This window comes from Nomascus leucogenys, chromosome 8, assembly GCF_006542625.1.
Source record: "Nomascus leucogenys isolate Asia chromosome 8, Asia_NLE_v1, whole genome shotgun sequence".
Classification (NCBI taxonomy): Eukaryota; Metazoa; Chordata; class Mammalia; order Primates; family Hylobatidae; genus Nomascus; species Nomascus leucogenys.
The window spans coordinates 79,638,362-79,662,918 of NC_044388.1; the positions used below are offsets into that span (position 1 = coordinate 79,638,362).

The 24,557-nt window shown below is 40.6% G+C and overlaps 1 protein-coding gene across 1 annotated transcript in view; it reads right to left on the reverse strand.

The window, feature by feature from the left end:
* LOC100602175 (phospholipid-transporting ATPase FetA-like) overlaps positions 1-24,557 on the reverse strand; it is an 84,863-nt gene that overhangs the window by 20,438 nt on the left and 39,868 nt on the right. Inside the window, 6 exon segments of the mRNA XM_030818384.1 lie at positions 1,501-1,616; positions 2,328-2,516; positions 6,256-6,418; positions 14,430-14,473; positions 16,958-17,170; positions 18,873-19,065. Coding sequence (XP_030674244.1) covers positions 1,501-1,616; positions 2,328-2,516; positions 6,256-6,418; positions 14,430-14,473; positions 16,958-17,170; positions 18,873-19,065 — 918 coding nt within the window.

Below are 24,557 nucleotides of genomic sequence, written 5' to 3' on the forward strand. Positions count from 1 at the left end.
AAATAGGGAATCCTTTCCCCATTGCTTGTTTTTGTCAGGTTTGTCAAAGATCAGATGGTTGTAGACGTGTGGCATTATTTCTGAGGCCTCTGTTCTGTTCCATTGGTCTATATATCTGTTTTGGTACCAGTACCATGCTGTTTTGGTTACCATAGCCTTGTAGTATAGTTTGAAGTCAGGTAGCATGATGCCTCCAGCTTTGTTCTTTTTGCTTAGGATTGTCTTGGCTATCTGGGCTCTTTTTTGGTTCCATAGGAAATTTAAAGTAGTTTTTTTTTTTTTTTCTAATTCTGTGAAGAAAATCAATGGTAGCTTGATGGGGATAGTATTGAATCTATAAATTAATTTGGGCAGTATGGCCATTTTTCACAATATTGATTCTTCCTATCCATGAGCATGGAATGTTTTTCCATTTGTTTGTGTTCTCTCTTATTTCATTGAGCAGTGGTTTGTAGTTCTTCTTGAAGAGGTCCTTCACATCCCTTGTAAGTTGTATTCCTAGGCATTTTATTCTCTTTGCAGCAATTCTGAATGGGAGTTCACTCATGATTTGGCTTTCTGTTTGTCTATTATTGGTGTATAGGAATGCTTGTGATTTTTGCACACGGATTTTGTATCCTATCAGCTTAAGGAGATTTTGGGCTGAGAAGTGGGGTTTTCTAAATATACAATCATGTCATCTGGAAATGGAGACAATTTGACTTCCTCTCTTCCTATTTGAATACTGACGTGAAAATCCTCAATAAAATACTGGCAAACAGAATCCAGCAGCACATCAAAAAGCTTATCCACCACAATCAAGTCGGCTTCATCCCTGGGATGCAAGGCTGGTTCTACATATGCAAATCAATAAATGTAATCCATCACATAAACAGAACCAATGACAAAAACCACATGATTATCTCAATAGATGCAGAAAAGGCCTTCGATAAAATTCAACACCACTTCAGGCCAAAAACTCTCAATAAACTAGGTACTGATGGAATGTACCTCAAAATAATAAGAGCTATTTATGACAAACCCACAGCCAATATACTGAATGGGTGAAAGCTAGAAGCATTCCCTTTGAAAACCAGCACAAGAGAAGGATGCCCTCTCTCTCCACTCCCATTCGACATAGTATTGGAAGTTCTGGCCAGGGCAATCAGGCAAGAGAAAGAAACAACAGGTCCTATTCTAAAGCAAACTCCAGGTCTGACCATGGAAACTCTTGAACCAAGAACCAGGGAACTATTCTGATTGTTGTAATACTCCCATGGACACAATCCTCATCATGCTTCTGGGGCACTGTCACACTCAACTCTTTGATATAGAAGTTGGCAATATGGTCAGTGAAAATCCCACAAAATAAGATAGTTTTATTCTTCCACCAATTAAAGAGACACAGACATCATTATGTAGCCATAAAGAAACACAATGGCCCAGGGACACATATGTGGCTACATATCCAGATACAGGGAACTACCCACATCTTCCTTCTCCTGCAGCCTAAACACTTACATCTAAATGTTCCATGGTCACATCACAGAGGGAACTACAGGATGGATGAAGCAGTTCACAGATGATAGTGTCTGCACCCTTGCAAAACAACATTATCCGATCTTCAGGTGTCCGCACTAAAGATAAGCAAATTAAGCAAAGTAACTTTATCAGTCCCTTATTATAACTTGTCTGAGCCAATGAGGGATAATAGGAGGCTACTCCCTAAGACATTGTTTCTACCTTTAATGGAGGCTAAGTACTCAATGAGTGGTCACACAGGATAAATGATGTGGCGAGGGCTGCTAAAAGTGAGAGAGGAACTTACAGAACCAGTTCTTCCATGGGTTCAATACTACCCGTGGAAGAGTCTGATGTAGAATCACATTTAGTATCTCTAAGTCCCAGACCAAGGCTCGTATCTAGTAATGCCAAGGGTGAAAAATGACCTCTTCCTCTTTAGTATGAATCTCAAACTAACAGAGAGTAAGACAGTATGAATTTCCCCTAGACTGTCTGCTCCCATCTCTCATTCCACGTTCAGGCTTTATAAATTTATTCTTTGCCCTCACCTTGGCTTTGAGGGTGCTGACAAGCCACTGCTCAGGAACACTAGGGGCTTAGTGTGGACTTAGCATATGGTAGCAAGTCCCCATATGTGTGTAAGAGAAAAGTTAAAGGATATGTGAGAAAGTAGGGATGGCTGCGTGTTTGTATTTGAGGCACATACCTATGAGAAGGTATGTGAGTGGGAGAAAGCATTTGTGTGTAGATAAAAGAGAAAGGCAATGTGTGAATATGTATGAAGGACAAAGAAGGGGAGAAGGCCAACTAGGAAGGGCACCCACCAATAACAGACATCCTCTTGTGCACATTGTTGAAGTCCAAAATAGTCAGCAGTTGGTAGACTCTGGTTTTCCCCATTTCGACCACTATGACTGTCTCAGACGTGCGGGAACGGAACACAAAACCAAAGTTCCTGGCAGCAGTGACCAGGGCACCTTCATCTGGTGACTGAGCCTGGTACATCAGCATGCCTGACAGGAGGGAAGAGGGCAACCGGAGCCCACAGAGATGAGTAGCTGAAGTCCACCCAGAAGTGACACTGTCTTCTAAGTGGTTTATATAAAGACAGAGTCCAGAAAGGGGCACGTTTCTTTAAAACTACCTGACAAGTCTGGCTCTAAAAGGCCAGATTGCATAGAACATATCAGTCTCTTTTCCTTTCCTTTTTTTAATTTGTAGTTTTTTATTTTTTTGAGATAGGGTCTCACTCTGTCACCCAGGCTGGAGTGCAAGTGGTGTGATCACAGCTCATTGCAGACTCAACCTCCCAGGCTCAAGCAATCCTCCCAGCTCGCTCTCCCAAAGAGCTGTGACCACAGGTGTACACCACAACTGGATTTTTTTTTTTTTTAAGACGGGATCTCCCTATGTTGCCCAGGCTACTATCGAACTTCTGGGCTCAAGTGATCCTCCCTTCTTGGCATCTCAAAGTGCTGAGATTATGGGCATGAGACACCACACCTGGCCTTCATTTCCATTATTTTCAACTTACTTTACAGACTTACTTTACAGAGGTACGTGGTACATACAATATATACAAACAAACTGAACAGGCAGTTACTCTTTGACTTTAGTGAGTAAAGATGGCTCAGGAAGCTTGTTAAAAATGGTAGTTCTGGGATCTCTCCCAAACTTAACTGAATCCATAATCACAAAATCTGGGAGGAGGGCCTAAGAAAATGAATTTTTTTTTCTTTTTTGAGATGGAGTCTCGCTCTGTCGCCCAGGCTGGAGTGCAGTGGCGCGATCTCGGCTCACTGCAAACTCCGCCTCCCAGGTTCACGCCATTCTCCTGCCTCAGCCTCCCGAGTAGCTGGGACTACAGGCGCCTGCCACCACGCCTGGCTATTTTTTTGTATTTTTAGTAGAGACGGGGTTTCACTGTGTTATCCAGGATGGTCTCGATCTCCTGACCTCGTGATCTGCCCGCCTCGGCCTCCCAAAGTGCTGGGATTATAGGCGTCAGCCACCGCGCCCAGCCGAAAATGAATTTTTAACAAATCTCCTGGGTGATTCTCATGCAGATGGTCCTGCATAAGTACTCCTGCATAAGACTAACCACACTTTTAAAAACACTGCTGTAAGAAAATAAGATTGATGATTTAGTAAACAATTAAAAACAAATATATATATATATGTAAATGAGTGTTGTCACCTTTGAAAGTCACCCTGGGAAGCTAAATGACTCACCTTATTGAATCAGTCTTTCAATCTGATATTATTCAAGATATTTCTGGAACTCCTCTGTTAGAATATTATCACAACTTGAGGTATATTTTAGATTATTTCTCTTCTGAAGGTTGATTTGATTTTTAAAACAGGTATGCATCATCAGAGTCTTATGCTTGTGAATAAGGTAGGTGGGGAATATAATTTTAGGTCAGATATAAGATATATCTACTGAACAATTTAGATTATTTTCTTGTGTGTTTCCTGCTCTGTCACTCGAGGCAGTAAACAAGGTCAAGGCCAAATATGCTTCAAATAATAGCAGCTTGTTGGAATAGCAGTAGGCCAGAGAAGCATGCGGTGGACGTGAGAGTGGGTTTTTATCTCTGCTCTTCTTAGCTATAGGATTTTAGGCAAGTAACTTAAGCTCCCTTAGCATCAGTTTCCATCTTTCTTGTTCTGCCTACTTCAGAGGGCTGACGTGAAGACTGTATGAGATAATACAAATGAAAGCAATTTGTAAAACTGTAAAGTGATATACAAATATAGGGTGTCACTACTGGTAGTATTAAGAGTACATTGACTTTAAAGGATGTGATTCATTTGGTTGTCTAAATTCTTTTTTTTTTTTTTAATTTGAGACGGAGTCTCGCTGTGTCACCCAGGCTGGAGTGCAGTGGCACGATCTTGGCTCACTGCAACTTCCGCCTCTCGGGTTCAAGTGATCCTTCTGTCCTCAGCTTCCCAAGTAGCTGGGACTACAGATGCGCGCAACCACGCCTGGCTAATTTTTGTATTTTTAGTAGAAACAGTGTTTCACCATATTGGCCAGGCTGGTCTTGAACTCCTGACCTCGTGATCTGCCCGCCTCAGGCTCCCAAAGTGCTGGGATTACAGGCATGAGCCACTGCGCCCGGCCTGGTTGTTTAAATTCTTATTTGTTAAGGGAAAAAAGTCTTCTTAATTAATTAATTTATTTTTTGAGACAGGGTCTCGCTCTGTCACCCAGGCTGGAGTGCATTGGCATGATCTCGGCTCACTGCAACCTCCACTTCCAGGGCTCAGGTGATCCTTCCACCTCAGCCTCCTGAGTAGCTGGGACTATAGGTGCACACTACCATGCCCAGCTAATTTTTTTTTTCTTTTACTTTTTGTAGAGACAGAGTTTCATCATGTTGCCCAGGCTGGTCTCGAATTCCTGGAGTCATACAATCCACCTGCTCAGTCTCCTGCTACTGGCATGAGACACTGCACCCTGCCAAGTCTTAATTTACAGTCATTTCTCATTCATTGTTTCTAAAGAGGTGTGGATAAATTAATGGATGACATAGCCACATCTGGTTACTAAAGAAACTAGGATAGTAGAGATATCTTCAAATTGTGAAGCAACAAGAGGATGACAACTCATCTTTTAGGAGGCCTTGTCAGAGACAGTGGGGCTGATCTGGAGGGCAGAACTTCGCAGAGTTTCAAGATCAGAAGCTCCCAAGGCTATGCTTTCGGGGACCATTCTTTTTTCTTTTTCCCGCCACCCTCCTCAGACAACTTTTTTTTTTTTTCCTAGAGACAGGGTCTCTCTCTGCCACCCAAGCTGGAGTGCAGTGGCATGAGCATAGCTCATTGCAACCTCAAACGCCTAGGCTCAAGCCATCCTCCTGCCTTAGCCTCCCAAGTAAGTGGGATTACAGGCCTGCAGCACCATACCTGGCTAATTTTCTTTTCTTTTTCTTTTTTTTTTGAGACGGAGTCTTACTCTATCACCAGGCTGGAGTGCAATGGCACTATCTCGGCTCACTGCAACCTCCAGCTCCCTGGTTCAAGCAATTCTCCTGGCTCAGCCTCCAGAGTAGCTGGGATTACAGGCACGCGCCACCACACCTAGCTAATTTTTGCATTTTTAGTAGAGATGGGGTTTCACCATGTTGGTCAGGATGGTCTTGATCTCCTGACCTCATGATCTGCCCACCTTGGCCTCCCAAAGTGCTGGGATTACAGGTGTGAGTCAATGTGCCCAGCACCTGGCTAATTTTTTAATTTATTTTAAAATTATTTTTTGTAGAAACAGGGGTGGACAGGGGGAGTCTCACTTTGTTGCCCAGGCTAGTTTCAAACTCCTGGCTTCAAGCAATCCTCCCGCCTTGGCCTTCCAAAATGCTGGGATTATAAGTGTGAGCCACTGCTCTCAGCCTCAGGGATCATTCTATAGTTAGTTACTAGAGAAGTTTCTCTGAAAATGTAGAGCACCATAAAAAATTAAAATAAATAAAAAGAATCTGAAGCTCCCCAGAGAGCACCAAGTTTGACTCCTATTGAATGAATGAATCTTCTTTTAAACCAAGAGTTTGTTTTCTACTTGAATACCTCTGGTATTCATAGGAGCTCACGCTTATCTTGACTATCCATTCCATTGCTGGACAGAGCTACCTAGTAGAAAGTTCTTTCTTAGATTAAGCCATTGCAAAGCATATCAAATCACCCTTACCTCCAGCCTAGACTCCATGACATATTCAGTCCGTGAAGCTACGTTAGGCCTCTCCTCACCTTCTACTTCTTCTTCTGACATCACGGTATGACACAATGAGAGTGAGCGGAAAAACAAGTGCACCCAGTGATCTCCCTTTTTCACTGCTTCCACCAAAGTCTTGTCATAAAATGAAAACCCAGGATCAGCCAGTTTGTTGTAGGAGAAGTCGACCTTTTCTTTCTGGAACACATAAGCCAGAACAAACTTCTCAGCAGCAGCTTAATACTTTTTAGATCAATTTGGAGGCAGTTTCTGGAATGTGATGAGAACTCCTAGGAGGATGGGAAGGAAAAGCAAGATAAATGAAGGAGATCCTGTGCTGGTTTCTAAGGCCCTTGTAGCTCTGACCTGGGGCCAGAAAACATCCTTCTTATAGGAGACAAGCTGGGCACTGCTCGGCAGACCCCTCTTGGCCTCATTCACTCCAGCTATTCTGAATTGTTAATGGCTATCTTCAAACTCTGCTCTTCTAGGTCCCAAATCTATGATAATCATACCTGAGGATAATCAAAACAGAGGGGGTAATTGCTCTGTATTTGTAGGTGGTGACTGGAAAGAGCATTGTTTCTGGTTGTCCGTTGCCTGATTTTGGGAACTGAGTAGGGAGTAGAGTCCTAGATATAGTGGTCTCATTGTTTTACACTATTCCTCTCTGGACCCACCAGAGTTAAAAGGAGGCTAGGGAAGAATATTGCAAGATAGAGCGAGGCCACATGACAAGGAAGCTTCAGTACGTGCTTGTTGTTCACAGACTTAATTCCTGCTTGACCTGTCAGCATACCTGATTCTTCCTGCCTCTAACCCTCATGGTCACTGACTTTGCTGCTTGTGTTCCTATTTCAGTCCTTCCTTCAATCTTGTGGACCTAATAGTCACTAACCATTTTCCTGGCTGACCTTGGCTCCTTTAGCCATTGACTGAGTCTCCATTTCAGCTAGGCTGCTCGTAGCCACCTTGGGCAAACACTTTTTTCTGGCTCAGCTTGGCCCTAAGACTTTTTCTTTTTGTTGTTGTTGTTGTTGTTGTTGAGATAGAGTCTCAGTCACCCAGGCTGGACTACAGTGGTGCAATCTTGGCTCATCACAACCTCCACTTCCTGGGTTCAAGCAATTCTTGTGCCTCAGCCTCCCAAGTAGCTGGAATTACAGGCGTGTGCTACCACGCCCAACTAATTTTTGTATTTTTAGTAGAGATGGAGTTTCACCACGTTGGCCAGGCTGGTCTTGAACTCCTGGCCTCACGTGGTCCATTCAACTCAGCCCCCAAAAAGTGCTGGGATTACAGGCGTGAGTCACTGCACCCAGCTGGCCCCAAGACTTTCTTTTCTCCACCCTGGAGTACAATGTTGTGAACACATTTCTCCAGCTCATACCAGAACTCTCAAGGATCTTTTTCCAGTTCTCTGTATATGTGGTGTTACTTGGGCTGGGCCCTACTATGTCAAGTAAGACACAATTTTGTTGCTTGGTGCTATGTTGGGGAAAGGGAAGTTTGTAGTGAGGTATATTGGCTCTTTTCTATATCTTACCTAGAGGGAGTTTGTCAGAGCAGCAAAGAAGTATGCTCAGGTCCAGAACCAAGCCCTAGACTTGGCCAGCCATAGAGTTATGAGCTCTGGGAAGTTCATGGCTTCAGTAAATTAAGAAGACCCATTACATAGCACATATATCCTAAGGCTTTCCTAGAATTGGGCTCTTACAGTGACACATTCTTTGAAACTAGAGGCTCGTGAGTAAGGAGAGACAAGGATGGAGAGGAAGGCATGAGCCAGATCCTGCATTACTATCTTATTACCAATAAGGTGTCATAGTGATTTTCCACTGGAAGTGACATGGATTCTTGTTCAGAGAAAGTCCTCTGGTAGCAGCATGAAGAATATATTGGAACTAGCTAGATAAGAAGCAGGGAGACCAGTTAGGAGACCACTCAGTGATTCACAAGATAAATGATGAAGTAGTGACAATAAATATTAAATTAAGGGGATGGATTTGAAAATATACAGAGCTAGAATTGATAGGACATGGATATAAGGAGTAAAAGGGAAGAGTTAGGAATACCTTTTTTTTTTTTTAGACGGAGTCTCGCTCTGTCGCCCAGGCTGGAGTGCAGTGGCACAGTCGCGGCTCACTGCAAGCTCCGCCGCCCGGGTTCACGCCATTCTCCTGCCTCAGCCTCTCCGAGTAGCTGGGACTACAGGCGCCTGCCACCACGCCCAGCTAATTTTTTGTGTTTTTAGTAGAGATGGGGTTTCACCGTGGTCTCGATCTCCTGACCTCGTGATCCGCCCACCTCGGCCTCCCAAAGTGCTGGGGTTACAAGTGTGAGCCACCGTGCCCGGCCAGGAATACTTTTATATTTCCTAATTGGGCACCTGGGTAGACAGTGAGACCATTCACTGAGATAGAATACCCAGCAGGAGATTTTTTGACAGACTGAATTGGAGATCCTGAAGACATACAGGTAGTAATGAAAGCAGGCAGTTGTACATAAAGTTTTGAAGCTCAGGAAAGAGGTATGAGCTAGTTTATGATCTCCCCTTTCAGATAAGTAATGTTTGAGAACACTGAACCTGGCTGGCTTAGGACTGAGGCAGGGCTTGGCTGAGAGCTGCAGAACAGCATGATCTGAGAGGCAGCACTCATGAATAACTCTGAAACTGAAAGCAAGACAACCAGTCAAACAACGCTGAAATGCAAGTCCAAGTACTAGACAAAAGGACAGAAACTTAGGATGACACCTGAGAGGAAGTGGATTCAGAATGGAGGGTAGAAGGTAGCAACTGAGGAAACTCTTGAGTTGTTGTGGTATAGCTATAACATAGTTTTTATAGGATGTCTTTAGCTTTGGCCATGGATTGGAGGGAGTTATCCAGGTTTCCTTGGATATATGGATTTGGAAGTTATCAGTAGTAGTTAAAGCCACGTAAATATAGAAGATTACATGGGGAGACTATACAGATGGAGAAGAGGTTAAATAATAGAGCCCTGAGGGAACATCAGCACCCAATGCAATGAGATGAAAAAAAGCAATCAGACAAGAAGGAAAAACAAGAAAAAGTTGTTATTTAACAGAAGTCAAGGGACAAGAGAGCTTTAAGAAAAAGGGGAGTTTAAGAGTGTTAAAATCAGGATTTAATAACAAGGTAGTCATTTATGACTTTGGCTAGGATAGTTTCAGTGGATATGATAGGACAGAGTCTGAATACATAAAGCAGGCTGAAGAATGAATGAAAGGTGAGGAATTAGAGACTCCTATAATTGCCTGTTTACTTCTGTGACTCCTGCTCTAGGATGCCAACTCTGAAGGTAGGAATCAAGTCTGTTTTGTTTTCCCCGAACGTTTTGTACTTACTCAGGGTCTGACATATGGCAGACACTCAATAAATATTATGGACTGACCGATGGAGGCAGATAATGGCTAGAGGGGAATGCAAGAACAAGGTGAGGTTCTATGTATTTTTAAAAATATGAATAAAAATAAAATATTAAAAATCTATTGTTAGTGGTTACTTCTGGTTAACAATCTGTGGCTTTTAAAAGGCCATTTATTTCATTTAAAATTATTATTATTATTTTTTGAGACAGAGTCTCACTGTGTTTGAGACAGAGTCTCACTGGAGGGCAGTGGTACACTCTTGGCTCACTGCAGCCTCAGCCTCCCGGGTTCAGGCGACTCTTGTGCCTCAGCCACCAGAGTAGCTGGGATTACAGGCATGGCCACCAAGCCCAGCTAAGTTTTGTATTTTTAGTAGAGACAGGATTTTGCCATGTTAGCCAGGCTGGTCTCATTCCTGGCCTCAAGTGATCTGCCTGTCTTGGCCTCCCAAAGTGCTGGGATTACAGGAGTGAACCACCATGCCTGGCCTAATACTCTTTTTTTAAGAACAGTTTTAGGTTTACAAAAAAACTGAGCAAAGTACAGAGAGTTCCTGCATACTCCCTCTCTCACCTCCACCCTACAGTTTTCCCCATCAACATCTTGCATTATTGTGGTACACCTGTTACAACTGATGAACCAATATTGCTACATTATTATAAACTAATGGCCATAGTTTACATCATCTTTGACTCTGTGTTGTGTTTCATGGGTTTTGACAAGCGCATAATGTCATGAATCCACCATGACAACATCATACAGAATAGTTTCACTGCCCCAAACATGCCCTGTGCTCCACTGCTTTATCCCTCTCCCCACTCTCTCCAAACCCCTGGTAACCACTGATCTTTTTGTTTTTACTGCCTTTATTGTTTTGCTTTTTCCAAAATGTCATATATTTGAAATCACACAGTATGTAACCTTTTCAGATTGGCTTCTTTCATATTGGCTTAGCAATATGAACTTAAAGTTCCTCTGTGGTGTGTGTGTGTGTGGCTTGATAGCACACTTCTTTTTAGTGCTGAATAATATTCCAATGTATGGATGTACTAATGTAAAGAGTTGAGCTGAGGCCAGGCATGGTGGCTCATGTCTGTAATCCCAGAACTTTGGGAGGCCGAGGCGGGTGGATCACTTGAGGCCAGGAGTTTGAAACCAGCCTGGCCAACATGGCGAAACCCCTTCTCTACCAAAAATACAAAGATTAGCTGGGTATGGTGGCCACGCCTGTAATCCTAGCTACTTAGGAGGCTGAGGCACGATAATCACCTGAACCTAGGAGGCGGAGGCTGCAGTGAGCTGAGATCGTGCCACTGCACTCCAGCCTGGGGGATGGAGCCAGACTCTGCGGGGGGAAAAAAAAAAAAGACGAGCTGAGGGGAAAGAATCATATAAGGGGTTATTCAGATACTGAGAAAGAGAGAATACAGGATTGACTGAGGTTCCTGAAGAAGTAGGAAGGGATGGAATCTAGAATATATAGATTAGTACTGAAGGAAAAAGTTATACTTTTTTTGAGACTGAAGGAAAGGAGGTAAAGGCGGGTTAAAATATATGTACAGAGGAGGACATTTAGCTGATAGTTTGGATTTTTCTCAGTAAAATAGAAGGCAATATCATTTGCTACATAATGGGGAGCCAGGATAGTGTGGTAGAAGGCCTGAGAATGGTGATTGTTTAGAAAAGCTGATACGGAGAATAAAATATGAAGCCAATTACAAAATGGTGAAAAATTTGCCAAGTAGCACTGGGACAGAGGACAGTGGAGTCTCTGAATTTGTCATGATTTTATGATCTCCAAAACAGTGCTTAACACTCTCAAATTAGAAACAGAGCAGGGTCGATGGTTTGGTTAATTCAAGGTTGAGATTTGTTCAGTGATTAAAGAGTAGAAAAGGAGAACCAGTAAGGTATTGAGGATGCTTATGATCCCAGGGTACAGACAGGCAAGCTAGGAAAGGAAGTAAAGTCATAAGGAATTGAGAGACTGGAAAAAAAGGAAAGCCAAGGGTTTATAAATCTCCATGAGATAGAAAAGCAGGAATACTTTCAAAAATCTCAAGTACGAGCCATGTACTGAGAATATGGAGGAATAAGGTTTGTGATCAAAGATTGTGAAAAGAAAGTTTATAATTCCACATTAGTACAACTCTGGACAATTACATGGAAACATGGAAATGGGTGATACAGATTTTTTTTTTTTTTTGTCCAAGAGATCATCTGAAGGATTCTTTCAGATACCTGAAAGAGTCTGCGGTGATAGGTCGTCCATAAAGATGACAATACCACCCAAAACAATAGCAGTGGTTGGGAGGGGAGGGAGAAGTTTCAAAGCCCTCAATGAATGGAGTGTAGAAGCCAGAAGCTTCCTAGATATCAACAACAAGAAGAGTTACAGAGGAGTATAGCCAGAAGTCATAAGCATCACAGGAAGAAAGATTGTGTAGCAGAGAAAAACGAATGGTTAAACATGGCACAGGATAATGAGGGCAACACCTTTGGGCTTATTGTACCCAGAGTTTATGGTATGCAGAGTATGAGAGAGATGAAAGAAAAAGGAATGTTATCAGGGAAAATCATGTTTCAATTAATGAAGGGATTGAGGCTATAGGTAAGTTTGTTTATAAGAGAACAAAGATTCCAGTGATTTAGTGAAAAATGTGTTATGGTCAATGAGTAGTGGACAGAAGAAGGAGAGGAAAGAAACTCCAGGAAGGATTTATTCCCTAGAAGCTATAACTTTGCCTATATTGCCAAGGTCATTAGCCAAGCCCCTGGAAGATGATTTAAGGCAAATCACTGAATTTCCTTCCCCTTCTCAATCTCTTTGGATGGACAGGGGTAAGGCACCAGTTGAGAACTGGAGTCAGATGTTTGGTACATAAGTCAAGTGGCTGAGTTTGGAATTGGGTCTAGCAAGACAGAGATAAGGTGAGGAATACCCTGAAGGCAACAGAAGAACCCCTGTGAAGGGACACTTAAAAACAAATCCATAAACAAAAGCTGGGTCCAATACTAGAGAAAACAGTAAAAACTAACCAGCTAGAGATAAGAAAAATGAATAGGGAGATATTTTTATAATTTTATAAAGACTGTTGAATATGTCACAAATCCTTAAGTTATAAAGGAAAATGACTGATAGATTTGATTACATGAATTAAACACTTCTACACAAAATATTATTTAACAAATTAAAAACCAAAAGACAAAATGGGAAAAATAATTGTAACATATGCACCAGACAAAAGAAGAGCTGGTATTTTTACTGTATAAAGAGCATTTTCGAATAAGAAAAAAAGGCCAAAGAATATGAATAGACAGTTCACAAAGTAAGTGTAAATGGGCAATAAAGAGATGATAAGGGGAAGAAAAATAAACACATAAAAATGATTCAACCTAATTAGTAATCAAAAAAGGTAAGTTAAATAATTAGATACCATTTTTCATCAATTAAATTTCAACAGATTAAAAATTGTTAATACCAGTTCTGACAAGCATATGGGGGAAAACAAATTGTCATATATTTTTGGTGGGATTATAAAGTTATGCAAATCTACCTGGAGGGCAATATGGCACTATTTAATGTATTAAAACGTGGCTACCTTTTGACCAACGAATTTTACTTCTAGGACTTTATTCTTTTTTTTTTTTTTTTTAATTATACTTTAGGTTTTAGGGTACATGTGCACAATGTGCAGGTTTGTTACATATGTATCCATGTGCCATGTTGATTTCCTGCACCCATTAACTCGTCATTTAGCATTAGGTATATCTCCTAATGCTGTCCCTCCCCCCTCCCCCCACCCCACAACAGTCCCCGGAATGTGATATTCCCCTTCCTGTGTCCATGAGTTCTCATTGTTCAATTCCCACCTATGAGTGAGAACATGCGGTGTTTGGTTTTTTGTCCTTGTGATAGTTTACTGAGAATGATGTTTTCCAGTTTCACCCATGTCCCTACAAAGGACATGAACCCATCATTTTTTATGGCTGCATAGTATTCCATGGTGTATATGTGCCACATTTTCTTAATCCAGTCTATCGTTTTTGGACATTTGGATTGGTTCCAACTCTTTGCTATTGTGAATAGTGCCGCAATAAACATATGTGTGCATGTGTCTTTATAGCAGCATGATTTATAGTTCTAGGACTTTATTCTAAAGAAATAATTACCAGAAAAGTAGACAAAATGTATGTGCCATAATGATTACCAAAATGTCATTTGTAATCGCAAAAGAAAATGGAATAAAAATAAGAAATTAAATAAATTAAGGTACAGTGATACAATTGAATAGTAGACACCCATTCAAAACGATGATGTAGACCTAGACCTACCGACATGGAAAGATGATGACAATAATAGTGTCAAGTGAACAAAAGGAAACTGGAAATAGCACGCATACTATGATTTTATCTCCCCCCGTCTTCTAGATCTAGATGTACACATGTGTGTGTGTATACACATATGAAAAGCATAGGATATACTCCCCAACTTTACATTGGCTATCTAAATGGGATGGAATAATTTTAACTTTCTTCACACATTTCTGTATTATTTAATTTATTTTTACAATGAGCATGGATTATTTTTTAAAGAGTAAAAGCCAATAAAGCTATTTTTGTTTAAAAAGAACAAACGAAGATCTTCAGAATTAAACATAGGTCATTTATATAATGCTTTCTGATATTACGGGGCCAGTAAAAGCTTTAATATTTCAGTGGCTAAGGGAGTCTCGATTTGTATTAAAGATGCTTCTCTGAAGCACAGCCTCACTCAGCTCCCACATGCGTTTCCCATGGAGCTGTAATCACTCACCTCAGAGACCGTCACCCTCTGTCCATCCTCGTTACAAGTATCACCTGTTGGTAAGTGAACACAGCAGAGACTTGGCAAGGGTTTTAAAGGAGGGTTTGAATTTCTTTAAATTGTGGTTAAAAAATATACATATATATCACATAAAACTTGCCATTTTAACTATTTTAAATGTAAAATGCAATGACATTAATTATATTCACAATGTTGTGCAACAATCACCACTATATATTTCCAACATTTTTTCAACACCCCAAACAGAAACTTCCCATTTTTTCCCGTCACCAGCCCCTAGTAACCTCTAATCTATTTTCTTTCTCTATGAATTTGCCTATTCTAGATAGTTCACATAAGTAGAATCATAAAATTTTTGTCTTTTTGTGTTTAGCTTACATCACTTAGCATAATGCTTTCAAGGTTCATCCATGTTGTAGCATGTATCAAATTTCATTACTTTTTATGGATGATTAACATTCCATTGTATGTATATGCTGTACCACAGTTTCTTTATCCATTCATCTGTGGATGGACATGTGGGTTATTTCTACCTCTGGACTTATGTGAATAATGTCACAATGAACGTTGGTATACATGTATCCGAGTTCTTGTTTTCAAGTTTTGGGGGTATATACCTAGGAATCAAATTGCTGGGTCATATGGTGATTTAAAGGAGAGGCCTTAAAAGCTTATTTATTCTGATTCCTTCATCCTAGACTTGCAGTCAAGATGCCTGCCCCCCAGTCTCCTCAGGCCACCTAGCTCCCAGTGCCCAGTAAGCTCCTTTCCCTAAACCAATGGTAAGAAGAGGTTTGCTTGGGCCTCAACTCTTCTCCCCTAAGTGAGAATAAGATGAAGCTAGAAGTTAGTCACTGGATCTGTGAGAGACTTCACACCTCAGGAAGCCCTCCAGTCATAAGAGTTACCCAGAAGAGATGTGGACATAGTTTTAGAGTGTTTGGGTTTCTTGACCAGTGGATGACAGACCGAATAGGGGTAGAAGACATGTCTGATGCCAAGCATGGAAACACTCATGGTCCTTTTCAACTTTACCCAGTATATGGTCAGGTCAGAGAATTAAGAGGCTCACCCAAATCAGCTCATCCAAAAATAAGTCTTCAGAGTTTATATAAGTGAAAATTTGTTTGACATGGTTACCAAACAAATAATAGGAAATATAGGAAATATTAGAGTGCTCTAGTCTTTGTTTTTTTTTTTTTAAAGACAGGAGTTTCACTCTTGTCATCCAGGCTGGAGTGCAGTGGCATGATCTTGGCTCACTGCAACCTCCACCTCCCGGGTTCAAGTAATTCTCCCACCTCAGCCTTACAAGTAGCTGGGATTACAGGCATGTGCCACCATGCCTGGCTAATATCTTTGTATTTTTAGTTGAGATGGGGTTTCACCATGTTGGCCAGGCTCATCTTGAGCTCCTGACCTCAGGTGATCCGCCTGCCTCAGCCTCCCAAAGTATTGAAATCACAGGCGTGAGCCAACGCACCCGGCCTAGCTTTTATATAATTCAAAAATTTCAATTATTTATTGATATGAAATTTACTTAACATATAATTATCCATTTTAATGTGTACAATTTAGAGGCACTTAGTGCATTTACAATGTGCAACTACCACCTCTCTCAAGTTTCTAAACTTTTTCGTCACCCCAGAAAGATTATTCCATGCATTCCAGTTTTTTAGATGTGATTACCTTCCTCTGTTAGCTAGGACACTGGGTATGAGTGTTCACACACATGAGGACTTAACTCTATCACAAAAACAAGCTTATGCTTAAGGCATAAGACAAATAAGGGATTGGGCCTGGGATACACTGATCAAACTCTGACTACCCTTTGATGGTTTCTCTCAATAATATTTATTGCTCTAAAGGGGAATCAGGAAATTAGCAGCTTCAGTAATACATTGACTGCTCCATTTAATTTATTTTTAATTTTATTATTAATTGACAAATAATAATTGTATATATTTATGGATACAGTGTGATGTTTTCATGTATGTATAACTGTGGAATGATTACATCAAGCTAACTAACATATTTATCACCTCGCATACTTATTTTTTTGTAGTGAGAACATTTAAAACTCTTTTAATAATTTTGAAATATGCAATATATTATTATTAACTAGGATCAACATGCTGTGCAATGGATCTTGAAAACTTATTCCTCTCGCCTAACAAACTTTGTACCCTTCGACCAGCATCCATCTGATTTAAAATGGGAGTGAACTGAGTATATAAACACTGGGGACTCCTTGAGGACAGAGACTAAGTCTTGTACATCTTGGTATTCTCAATGCTCAACACAATAGATTGTACCTATAAGATGCTAAATAAATGCTTTTTGGTTAGAACTGTTTGGGCTGGGTGGGTCTTTGCTTAGAGAATAGAGACAGTTGTGAGAATAGGAGGTAAATGTGAATTCCAGAGGCTTATAGATTTAGAGCTAGATTAGTCTTGAAAACAATTTGCAAAGTAAAAATTTCCCAGGACTTGGGGAAAGCAGGAAGACATGCATACCATAGAGCTTCCCATTAATAGAACATTTGTTGAAAATCATAATGTTCTGAGTCAGAGTCCCTGTTTTGTCAGAGAACACATATTTGACTTGGCCGAGCTCCTCATTGAGGGTGGTAGTACGAGCCTGTGCTGGTGTGTTCCTTGGTGCATAAAACATCTTCCAATCCCAGTTGATATATAAACTGTTGCCCAATCTTATTATTTCAACACTGAGGAGAAAGCAGAAAAAGAATGGTTCTGCGTCAGAACAGGACAAGCAAATACATCATCCTGGTTTCTTTCTTAGCAGTCCTGTGGCAGATCAGGGCTAGCATCTGAAAATCAGAGTGTCTTCCTTGGGATTCTACCCTTCTGAAGGACCCTTCCCACCAGCCAACCCATGGTAATGCTGACTTTGGCCATTATCACTCAAGGCTTTACCACCTGGACCCAGATATACCTGATTAACTTTTTTGAGTCATACCTGGCTTTTATTATTTTTTTTCCATAATATATTCAGGAAAAGTTACAATTTTGGAATTTCTGCAGTAATACAAGGTGTGATAGAGTAACAGTTAACTTATAAAAGGCTGTGTTGGCCCAGTTGGAGGATTATTGCTCCTGTCACATGGGGAAGATAGAGAAACTTGACACACTCAGAGTTTATTTCAGAAGAAGGAAAGAAGCTATGAAAATCAGGAATAGTTTATGGGCTGACCCTCTGATAAATTCCCAGGCAGAGCCAGCCTGCCTGTAGTGTGTCTCCTCCCACAACAACTTCTTCTCATTTTATTTGAGTTTTCCCTATTGCCTTTGTCATACTCCTCTTCTACTCCAAATAGCGTCCATTATAGATTCTTTATGGCTAACAAGCATGTTCATTTTAAAACAGTGAAGACTTTTAAGGGGTCTCCCTCTTATCATCATTCATACTTAATGTGTGTTAGTCTGCTTTAATATAAGAGTGATTATTAGTAATCCCTATCTGAGACAGCTGCGCTGAGAGACGGGGATTTTTTCCTTTGAGGTGAGGAAGGAGGTGCTCAGGTCCTCATCATTGACTCATTATTGATAATTTCTATGCCTGGAGTTGGGACTCCTCCCATCCTTTACCATATCAGCCACCATAGCAATCTCTCTAAACCTTAGCACGTAGTAGATACTCAATAAATATTACTAAATAAGGTAATCTAGTTACATAGGGTCCTTTTTTTTATTGCCAAAAAGCCCCGGTACAGGGTTTAGAAAGCCTGGAAAGGAGGAAACTAAAATGTGTTTGGGTGTGTGTATGTGTAAGGAAATGCAGAACCTAGAAAAGGATGATCAGAGTAGGGTAAATACTTTTTTCAGCTATTTCAAATTTTCATCCAAGGTGCTTATGAAAAAGAGGAAGGGAAACCCTTCCTCTTCTCTTCTACAACTTTTAGGAATTGAACTTAGGTCACAATTATACCTATCTACCATCTGTCACACTGTTTGTGTGGGAAAATGGATTCTGAATTCTGATTAATTGACTTACAAGTGAATGTTTGGACCTAACTCATTGGTAAACTATGGGCTGCCTGGCCTATCTTCCCGGGGAACCTACCCATGCTTTAGCATCACCAAATTTGTGTGTATGTTTTCTAGTTATTTCATGTGTTTGTATGTCTTATTTAGCCACTTACTTTATAAGTTATTGGAGGGCAGGGATAATTGTCTTTTTGTATAAACCACACAGTGTCTTCCTAGCACAGTATTCTGCACATGGAAGGCATTTATGCAATCTCTAGATATATCTCAGAGCATTTTGTACACCACCTACCGTGGAGAAAGAGGGGTTAAAGAGCCCAAGTGTTTGCTTTTTAAAAGTTCACACTCTGGTTGGGGAATTAAGTAGACAGTATGAAGTCAGCTCCTCCCCCACACCCCAAAGTGATCAAAGAAGCCTATCTGACATAGAGGGAAATGGGCACCATGGTATTGAGAATAATGAAGTAGGATCAGAATATGAGGATGGCAGAGACAGCTGATGAAGAGACATATTTTTCCCATGGCAGAAAAATCTGGAAGTGGTAGCATTTCTTGTTCTGCCAAATGCCATGCCCAACTGCTAGGACAAAACACATGATGTCTAAAACCAGGAAATTCTATAAATGAAAAAAAAAAGAATTAAATGAACATTTCATCCAACATACATGCTGCTTCAGTTCTACAGTCTAGAGCCTTATCTCTCAACAAAGCGTCCCTCTCCCAGGAGGGCGGGGAGGCCCTATAGTTCACAGGCTCTAGGCAGCAGTACATAGGACAGAAAAGAAAGTCCACCAGAAGTCCTCCTTGGGATTTTGAAGGGAGATAATAGTAATAAAACATAGTAATAACTAACTAAGTGCTATGTACTATGCTAAGTATTTATACATATTATTTATATTTACAATAATCCTCTTTTAATAATAGATGAGGAACTTAAGAGTGAGAAAGAATTTTGTCTAAAGTCACTTAGCTACTGAGTAGAAGAAACAGGTTTTTTTTTTTTTTTTTTTTTAGAGGTTAATTACTTTTTATTATTGAATTATATTGTAAAGTCTACATCTACAATTTAATTAGGAAAAAATGCTTTGCGTTTACATCAGGGACACATTTATTCTAATGGAATAAAACAGACACACACAAAAGACCGAGTACATGTTTTTAAAAAATGTTTCACCTGGTCCTATTTTTGCTATTTGGACCATACTTTTAAGTGAATTGATCTTACATACATGTTAAGTCTGATTTATCTCCCCACATTTTTAAACACTAAATGAAGCTTCTCACAATTTCTAATTATAAACAAAAGGCTGAAAACAATATGGGAAACAAAGTTTCAAAACAAAGAAAAGTTGAGTAAAAGGTGCCCCCTCTATAGCTCATCTCAAAGAAACATTTTACGGCCGGGTGCGGTGGCTCACGCTTGTAATCCCAGCACTTTGGGAGGCCAAGGCGGGCGGATCACGAGGTCAGGAGATCGAGACCACGGTGAAACCCCGTCTCTACTAAAAATACAAAAAAAATTAGCCGGGCGTGGTGGCGGGCGCCTGTAGTCCCAGCTACTCGGAGAGGCTGAGGCAGGAGAATGGCGTGAACCCGGGAGGCGGAGCTTGCAGTGAGCCGAGACTGCGCCACTGCACTCCAGCCTGGGTGACAGAGCGAGACTCTGTCTCAAAAAAAAAAAAAAAAAAAAAAAAAAAGAAACATTTTACTCAGAGAGGCAAACATTTCTGATCTAGGAGTAAGTAAGTCCTTTGCAAGGACCCACTCATTCTGCAGGAAGACCTACAAGTCTTTCTGGTCTCAACTGCAAAGTACGTGAAAATGTGTATGAAAGATCTAAAAGCTAAATATTAGAATAAGGCTAATTGAAATCAAAATTGTGTGCTGGTCTAAATATACATCTTCAGCTTCTTCCTTTTTAATAAGTATTTTTATTTCAGATGTATTTAAAAATAACATTTTTAGTGTGCTTTATGGTCAATGACTGTAAAGTTGAAACTCAAATGAGTCGGTTTAAAATTTTTGTTTCATTTGATTCTATTGAAATTTTAATCACCTACTACTTTAACCAAGTTATTCATGAGGTAAGTTTCAGCTTAAAAAAAAAAAATCAGCCACAAAGATAACCATTTCAAGAGTACACAAAATCATAATGCCGGCCGGGCGCAGTGGCTCACACCTGTAATCTCAGCATTTTGGGAAGCTGAGGCGGGTGGATCACTTGAGGTCAGGGGTTCAAGACCAGCCTGGCCAACATGGTGAAACCCCATCTCTGCTGAGGCAGGAAAATTGCCCGAACCTGGAAGGCAGAGGTTGCACTGAGCCCAGATCGTGCCACTGCACTACAGTCTGGGTGACAGGAGCGAGACTCCATCTCAAAAAAATAAAATAAAATAAAATAAATAAAAAATAATCATAATGCCCACCTCTTATTCAGAGTATACAACTTTATTAACTACTGCTTATGATGTAATATAAAAGCAAGTACTTTTCATACTTTCTTTTTTGTTTTTGAGATGGAGTCTCACTCTGTCGCCAGGCTAGAGTGCAGTGACGTAATCTCGGCTCACTGCAACCTCCGTCTCCTGGGCTCAAACGATTCTCCTGCCTCGGTCTCCCTAGTAGATGGGACTACAGGTGCGCATCACCATGCCCAGCTAATTTTTTGTATTTTTAGTAGAGACGGGGTTTCACCATGTTGGCCAGGATGGTCTTGATCTCTTGACCTCGTGATCCACCTCCCCTGGCCTCCCAAAGTGCTGGGATTACAGGTGTGAGCCACTGCGCCCGGTTCTTTTTGTACTTTCTAATCAAATTATGCTGGGAAATATAGGGCAAAAAACGTTTGGCAAAATTTGAAGAAACAGGTTTTGAACCAGTTCCAGAACCCAAGCACTTAATCATTCCATTATTGAAGCTGCTTTAACAGAAGTCTAAAACATGTGGGGCTTAGCAGTTAGGGGGTGGGTGATAAGGAAACTGATATAAAAGGCTGAAAATATGATAGTCATGTTAACATTAAAGAATGTGGTAAAACTGAAAGGTAGACCATATGCCTACTGAACCTGCAGCTCTAAGAGAAGTGGTTAAAAAGAATCAAAATATCATTGTGTATTGGCTGCCTTTGACAGGTATTAAAAGGAAGAGTTGGTTGGGTGCAGTCACTCATGCCTGCCATCCCAGGATTTTGGAAAGACCAGACAGGAGAATTGCTTGGGGCGAGGAATTTGAGACCAGCCTGAGCAACATACTGAGACCTCATCTGTACTAAAAAAATTTTTTAAAAGTTAAAGTAGGGAAAGAACTAGCCAATTTATAGGCAGAAATAAGAAGGTACAGAAATTTGGGGCATGAAAGAACTACGACTTCTAGACACTAAACAGGAAGAGATAAGATTGAGACCTTAAGCAAAAGAGGCCCAGTAATTATTTTCAACTGAATAAAGTGACTCAGCCTTCAGGCAAAGTTCAGGTTAAAGGTGATACCTTCTTACCCATGATTATTATTCTACATAGCCTCAACTTTCATGCTATTACGTTGAGAGAGAAGGGCATGGAGGGGCAAGGAAGCAAAGAAATAGGATAAACTCAAAAACTATGTCTAGGAAAGAATTTTTGGGGGCGGGGGTTACTGACACATGAAACTAATTGGAAGCAAACAGATGAGAAGCCTTATGGGTTTTGGAGGAATGGTATTACTAGGTAACTATGTGCCTGGTCTAAAAAAGCCTGTGACTGTTTGGAAATCCTTAAAACCACACTGGGCAGGAAGCAGGTTATAAAAACTGCAGTCCCTAAGAAGAGCATACTCCCCAACATCCACTTCAGGGTTGGTCAGCAAGGATGAAGAATGAGGGAAAACTCAGGAGTGGAGCCAGAAATCACTGACAGCAATGAATAAAGGAGATCCTCTCATCTCCAGACCAAGAGGAACCTCATTTAGATCTGATAGAGAGGACTGTGCATCAGTGAGAGATCTTGGACTCTGAGTTGGATGCAGTGACTGGGTAGGATTTGGAGGAGATGATGAGGGTATTCCATATGTGGGAGGAAAAGTGAAATGGTATGATGATCAGAAGGGTAGATTGTGGCAGTGATAATGATATGTATTCATTAAGTTCTATTTTCTTTTCCTTCTGAGCACATATCTAGAGCACATTTCCCAAGCTCTCTTGCAGTTATATGGGTCATGTAACTCTGTTCTAGCCCATGCAATGTTGGTGGAAGTGATTATGCTACTTACACGCCTGGCCCTAAAAATCTATCATGCAGCGGCTCACACCTGTAATCCCAACACTTTGGGAGGCCGAGGCGGGTGGATCATGAGGTCAAGAGATCGAGACCATTCTGGCCAACACGGTGAAACCCCATCTCTACTAAAAATACAAAAATTAGTGGGGTATGGTGGCACACACGTGTAGTCCCAGCTACTCAGTCCTCAAGGCTGAGGCAGGAGAATCGCTTGAACCCAGGAGGCAGAAGTTGCAGTGATCCAAGATCACGCTACTGCACTCCAGCCTGGGCGACAGAGCGAGACTCCATCTCAAAAAAAAAAAAAAAAAAAAAAAGAAAAGAAAAAAAATCATGTGTGAGTCTTCCTATTCTCTCTTCCCCATTTGCTGGTTGAATGGAGGGAATCCAGTAGAAGATCCTGAAATCCAAGAGGTTGGTGGGGCCATTAGCTAGAAAGAGTGTTCTTGAGTTATTGGTGGAGCAAGCTGCCCCTCCCCACAACAACCTTCATTGTATTGTCACATGTCACTGAGATTTTAAGGCTCTTTTTTATTTTGGTTATCTTACTTTGACTAATACAACTATACTACTCATAGTTCCAGATTAATCTGATGCCCTCTATTTTTGATTATTTAACATTTAATTATTAACACATAAAGACATATGCAGAAATCACAGATATATGTTGATGAATTTTCCCAAAGTAATCACACTAATGGAACAAATAGCCAGAACAAATAAACTGAATATTCTCAGCACCCAGAAACCACCCTATGTCCCCTTTCAGTCACTATCCCCCTAAAATTGCACATATTTAAAGTATACAACTATATACTAGACATACACACACACGCATACACACACATATCTGTGAAACCATCACCATACTCAAGTTAATGAAATATTCATTATTCCTAGGTTTCTCGTGCCCCTTTGTAATTCCTCCTTCCCACCTTCCCACTTCTCCCTTCCCCTGGTCCTCAGGCAACCACTAATCTGCTTTCTGACACTTTAGAATATTTGAAATTTTTAGATTTTATACAAATGGAATCATATAGTATGTACTCTTTTTTTCTGGCTTCTTCTACTTCGCATAATGACTTTGGGATTCATCCATGTTTTTGCATCTATCAATTGTTCATTTTTTAAAAAATACTGAGTAGTGTTCTATTGTATTGATATTGCACAATTTGTGTATTAATTTTTCTTTTATTGAACATTTGGGTTGTTTCCAGTTTTTGGCTATTGTTAAAAGGCTGTATGGAACATCTGTGTACAAGTCTTTTCATGGACATAAGCTTTCATTTCCTTTGTACATATCTAGGAGTAGAATCACTGGATCCTATAGCAAATTTATCTTTAACTTTTTAAGAAACTGCCAAATGTTTTCCAAAGTTATTATGCCATTTTACATTCCTATCAGCACTATATGTCCATATGCCTCTAGAGACAACATGATGTTATTGAACCGCCTCGAAGTCTACCCAACAGTCTTCACATCTGTGACCTTGGTCACAAGGTATGGCTGGCTCAAAGCAACCCATCCCCATTGCTAGATAATGGGAGGTCTCATCTTTGTGCCACTGATGGGAAGGTCTTTGAAGACAAGACTAGAAAAGTAGGCGAAACAGGTCTAACTGGGACCATTCCCAGAAACTGAGGTTTTAAATTATTTTTTATTATGGAAAATTTAAAACACCAATTAAAGTATATAAATAGGACAACAAACCCCCATGCACCCATGTACCCATCACCCAGCTTCAACAATTGTCAATTCATAGCCAGTCTAATTTCATCCAAACCTCCTCTTCCCCTGCCTTCCCAGAACAAATCTGTCACATTATGCAATTTCATCTGTAAATAGTTTAATATATAGT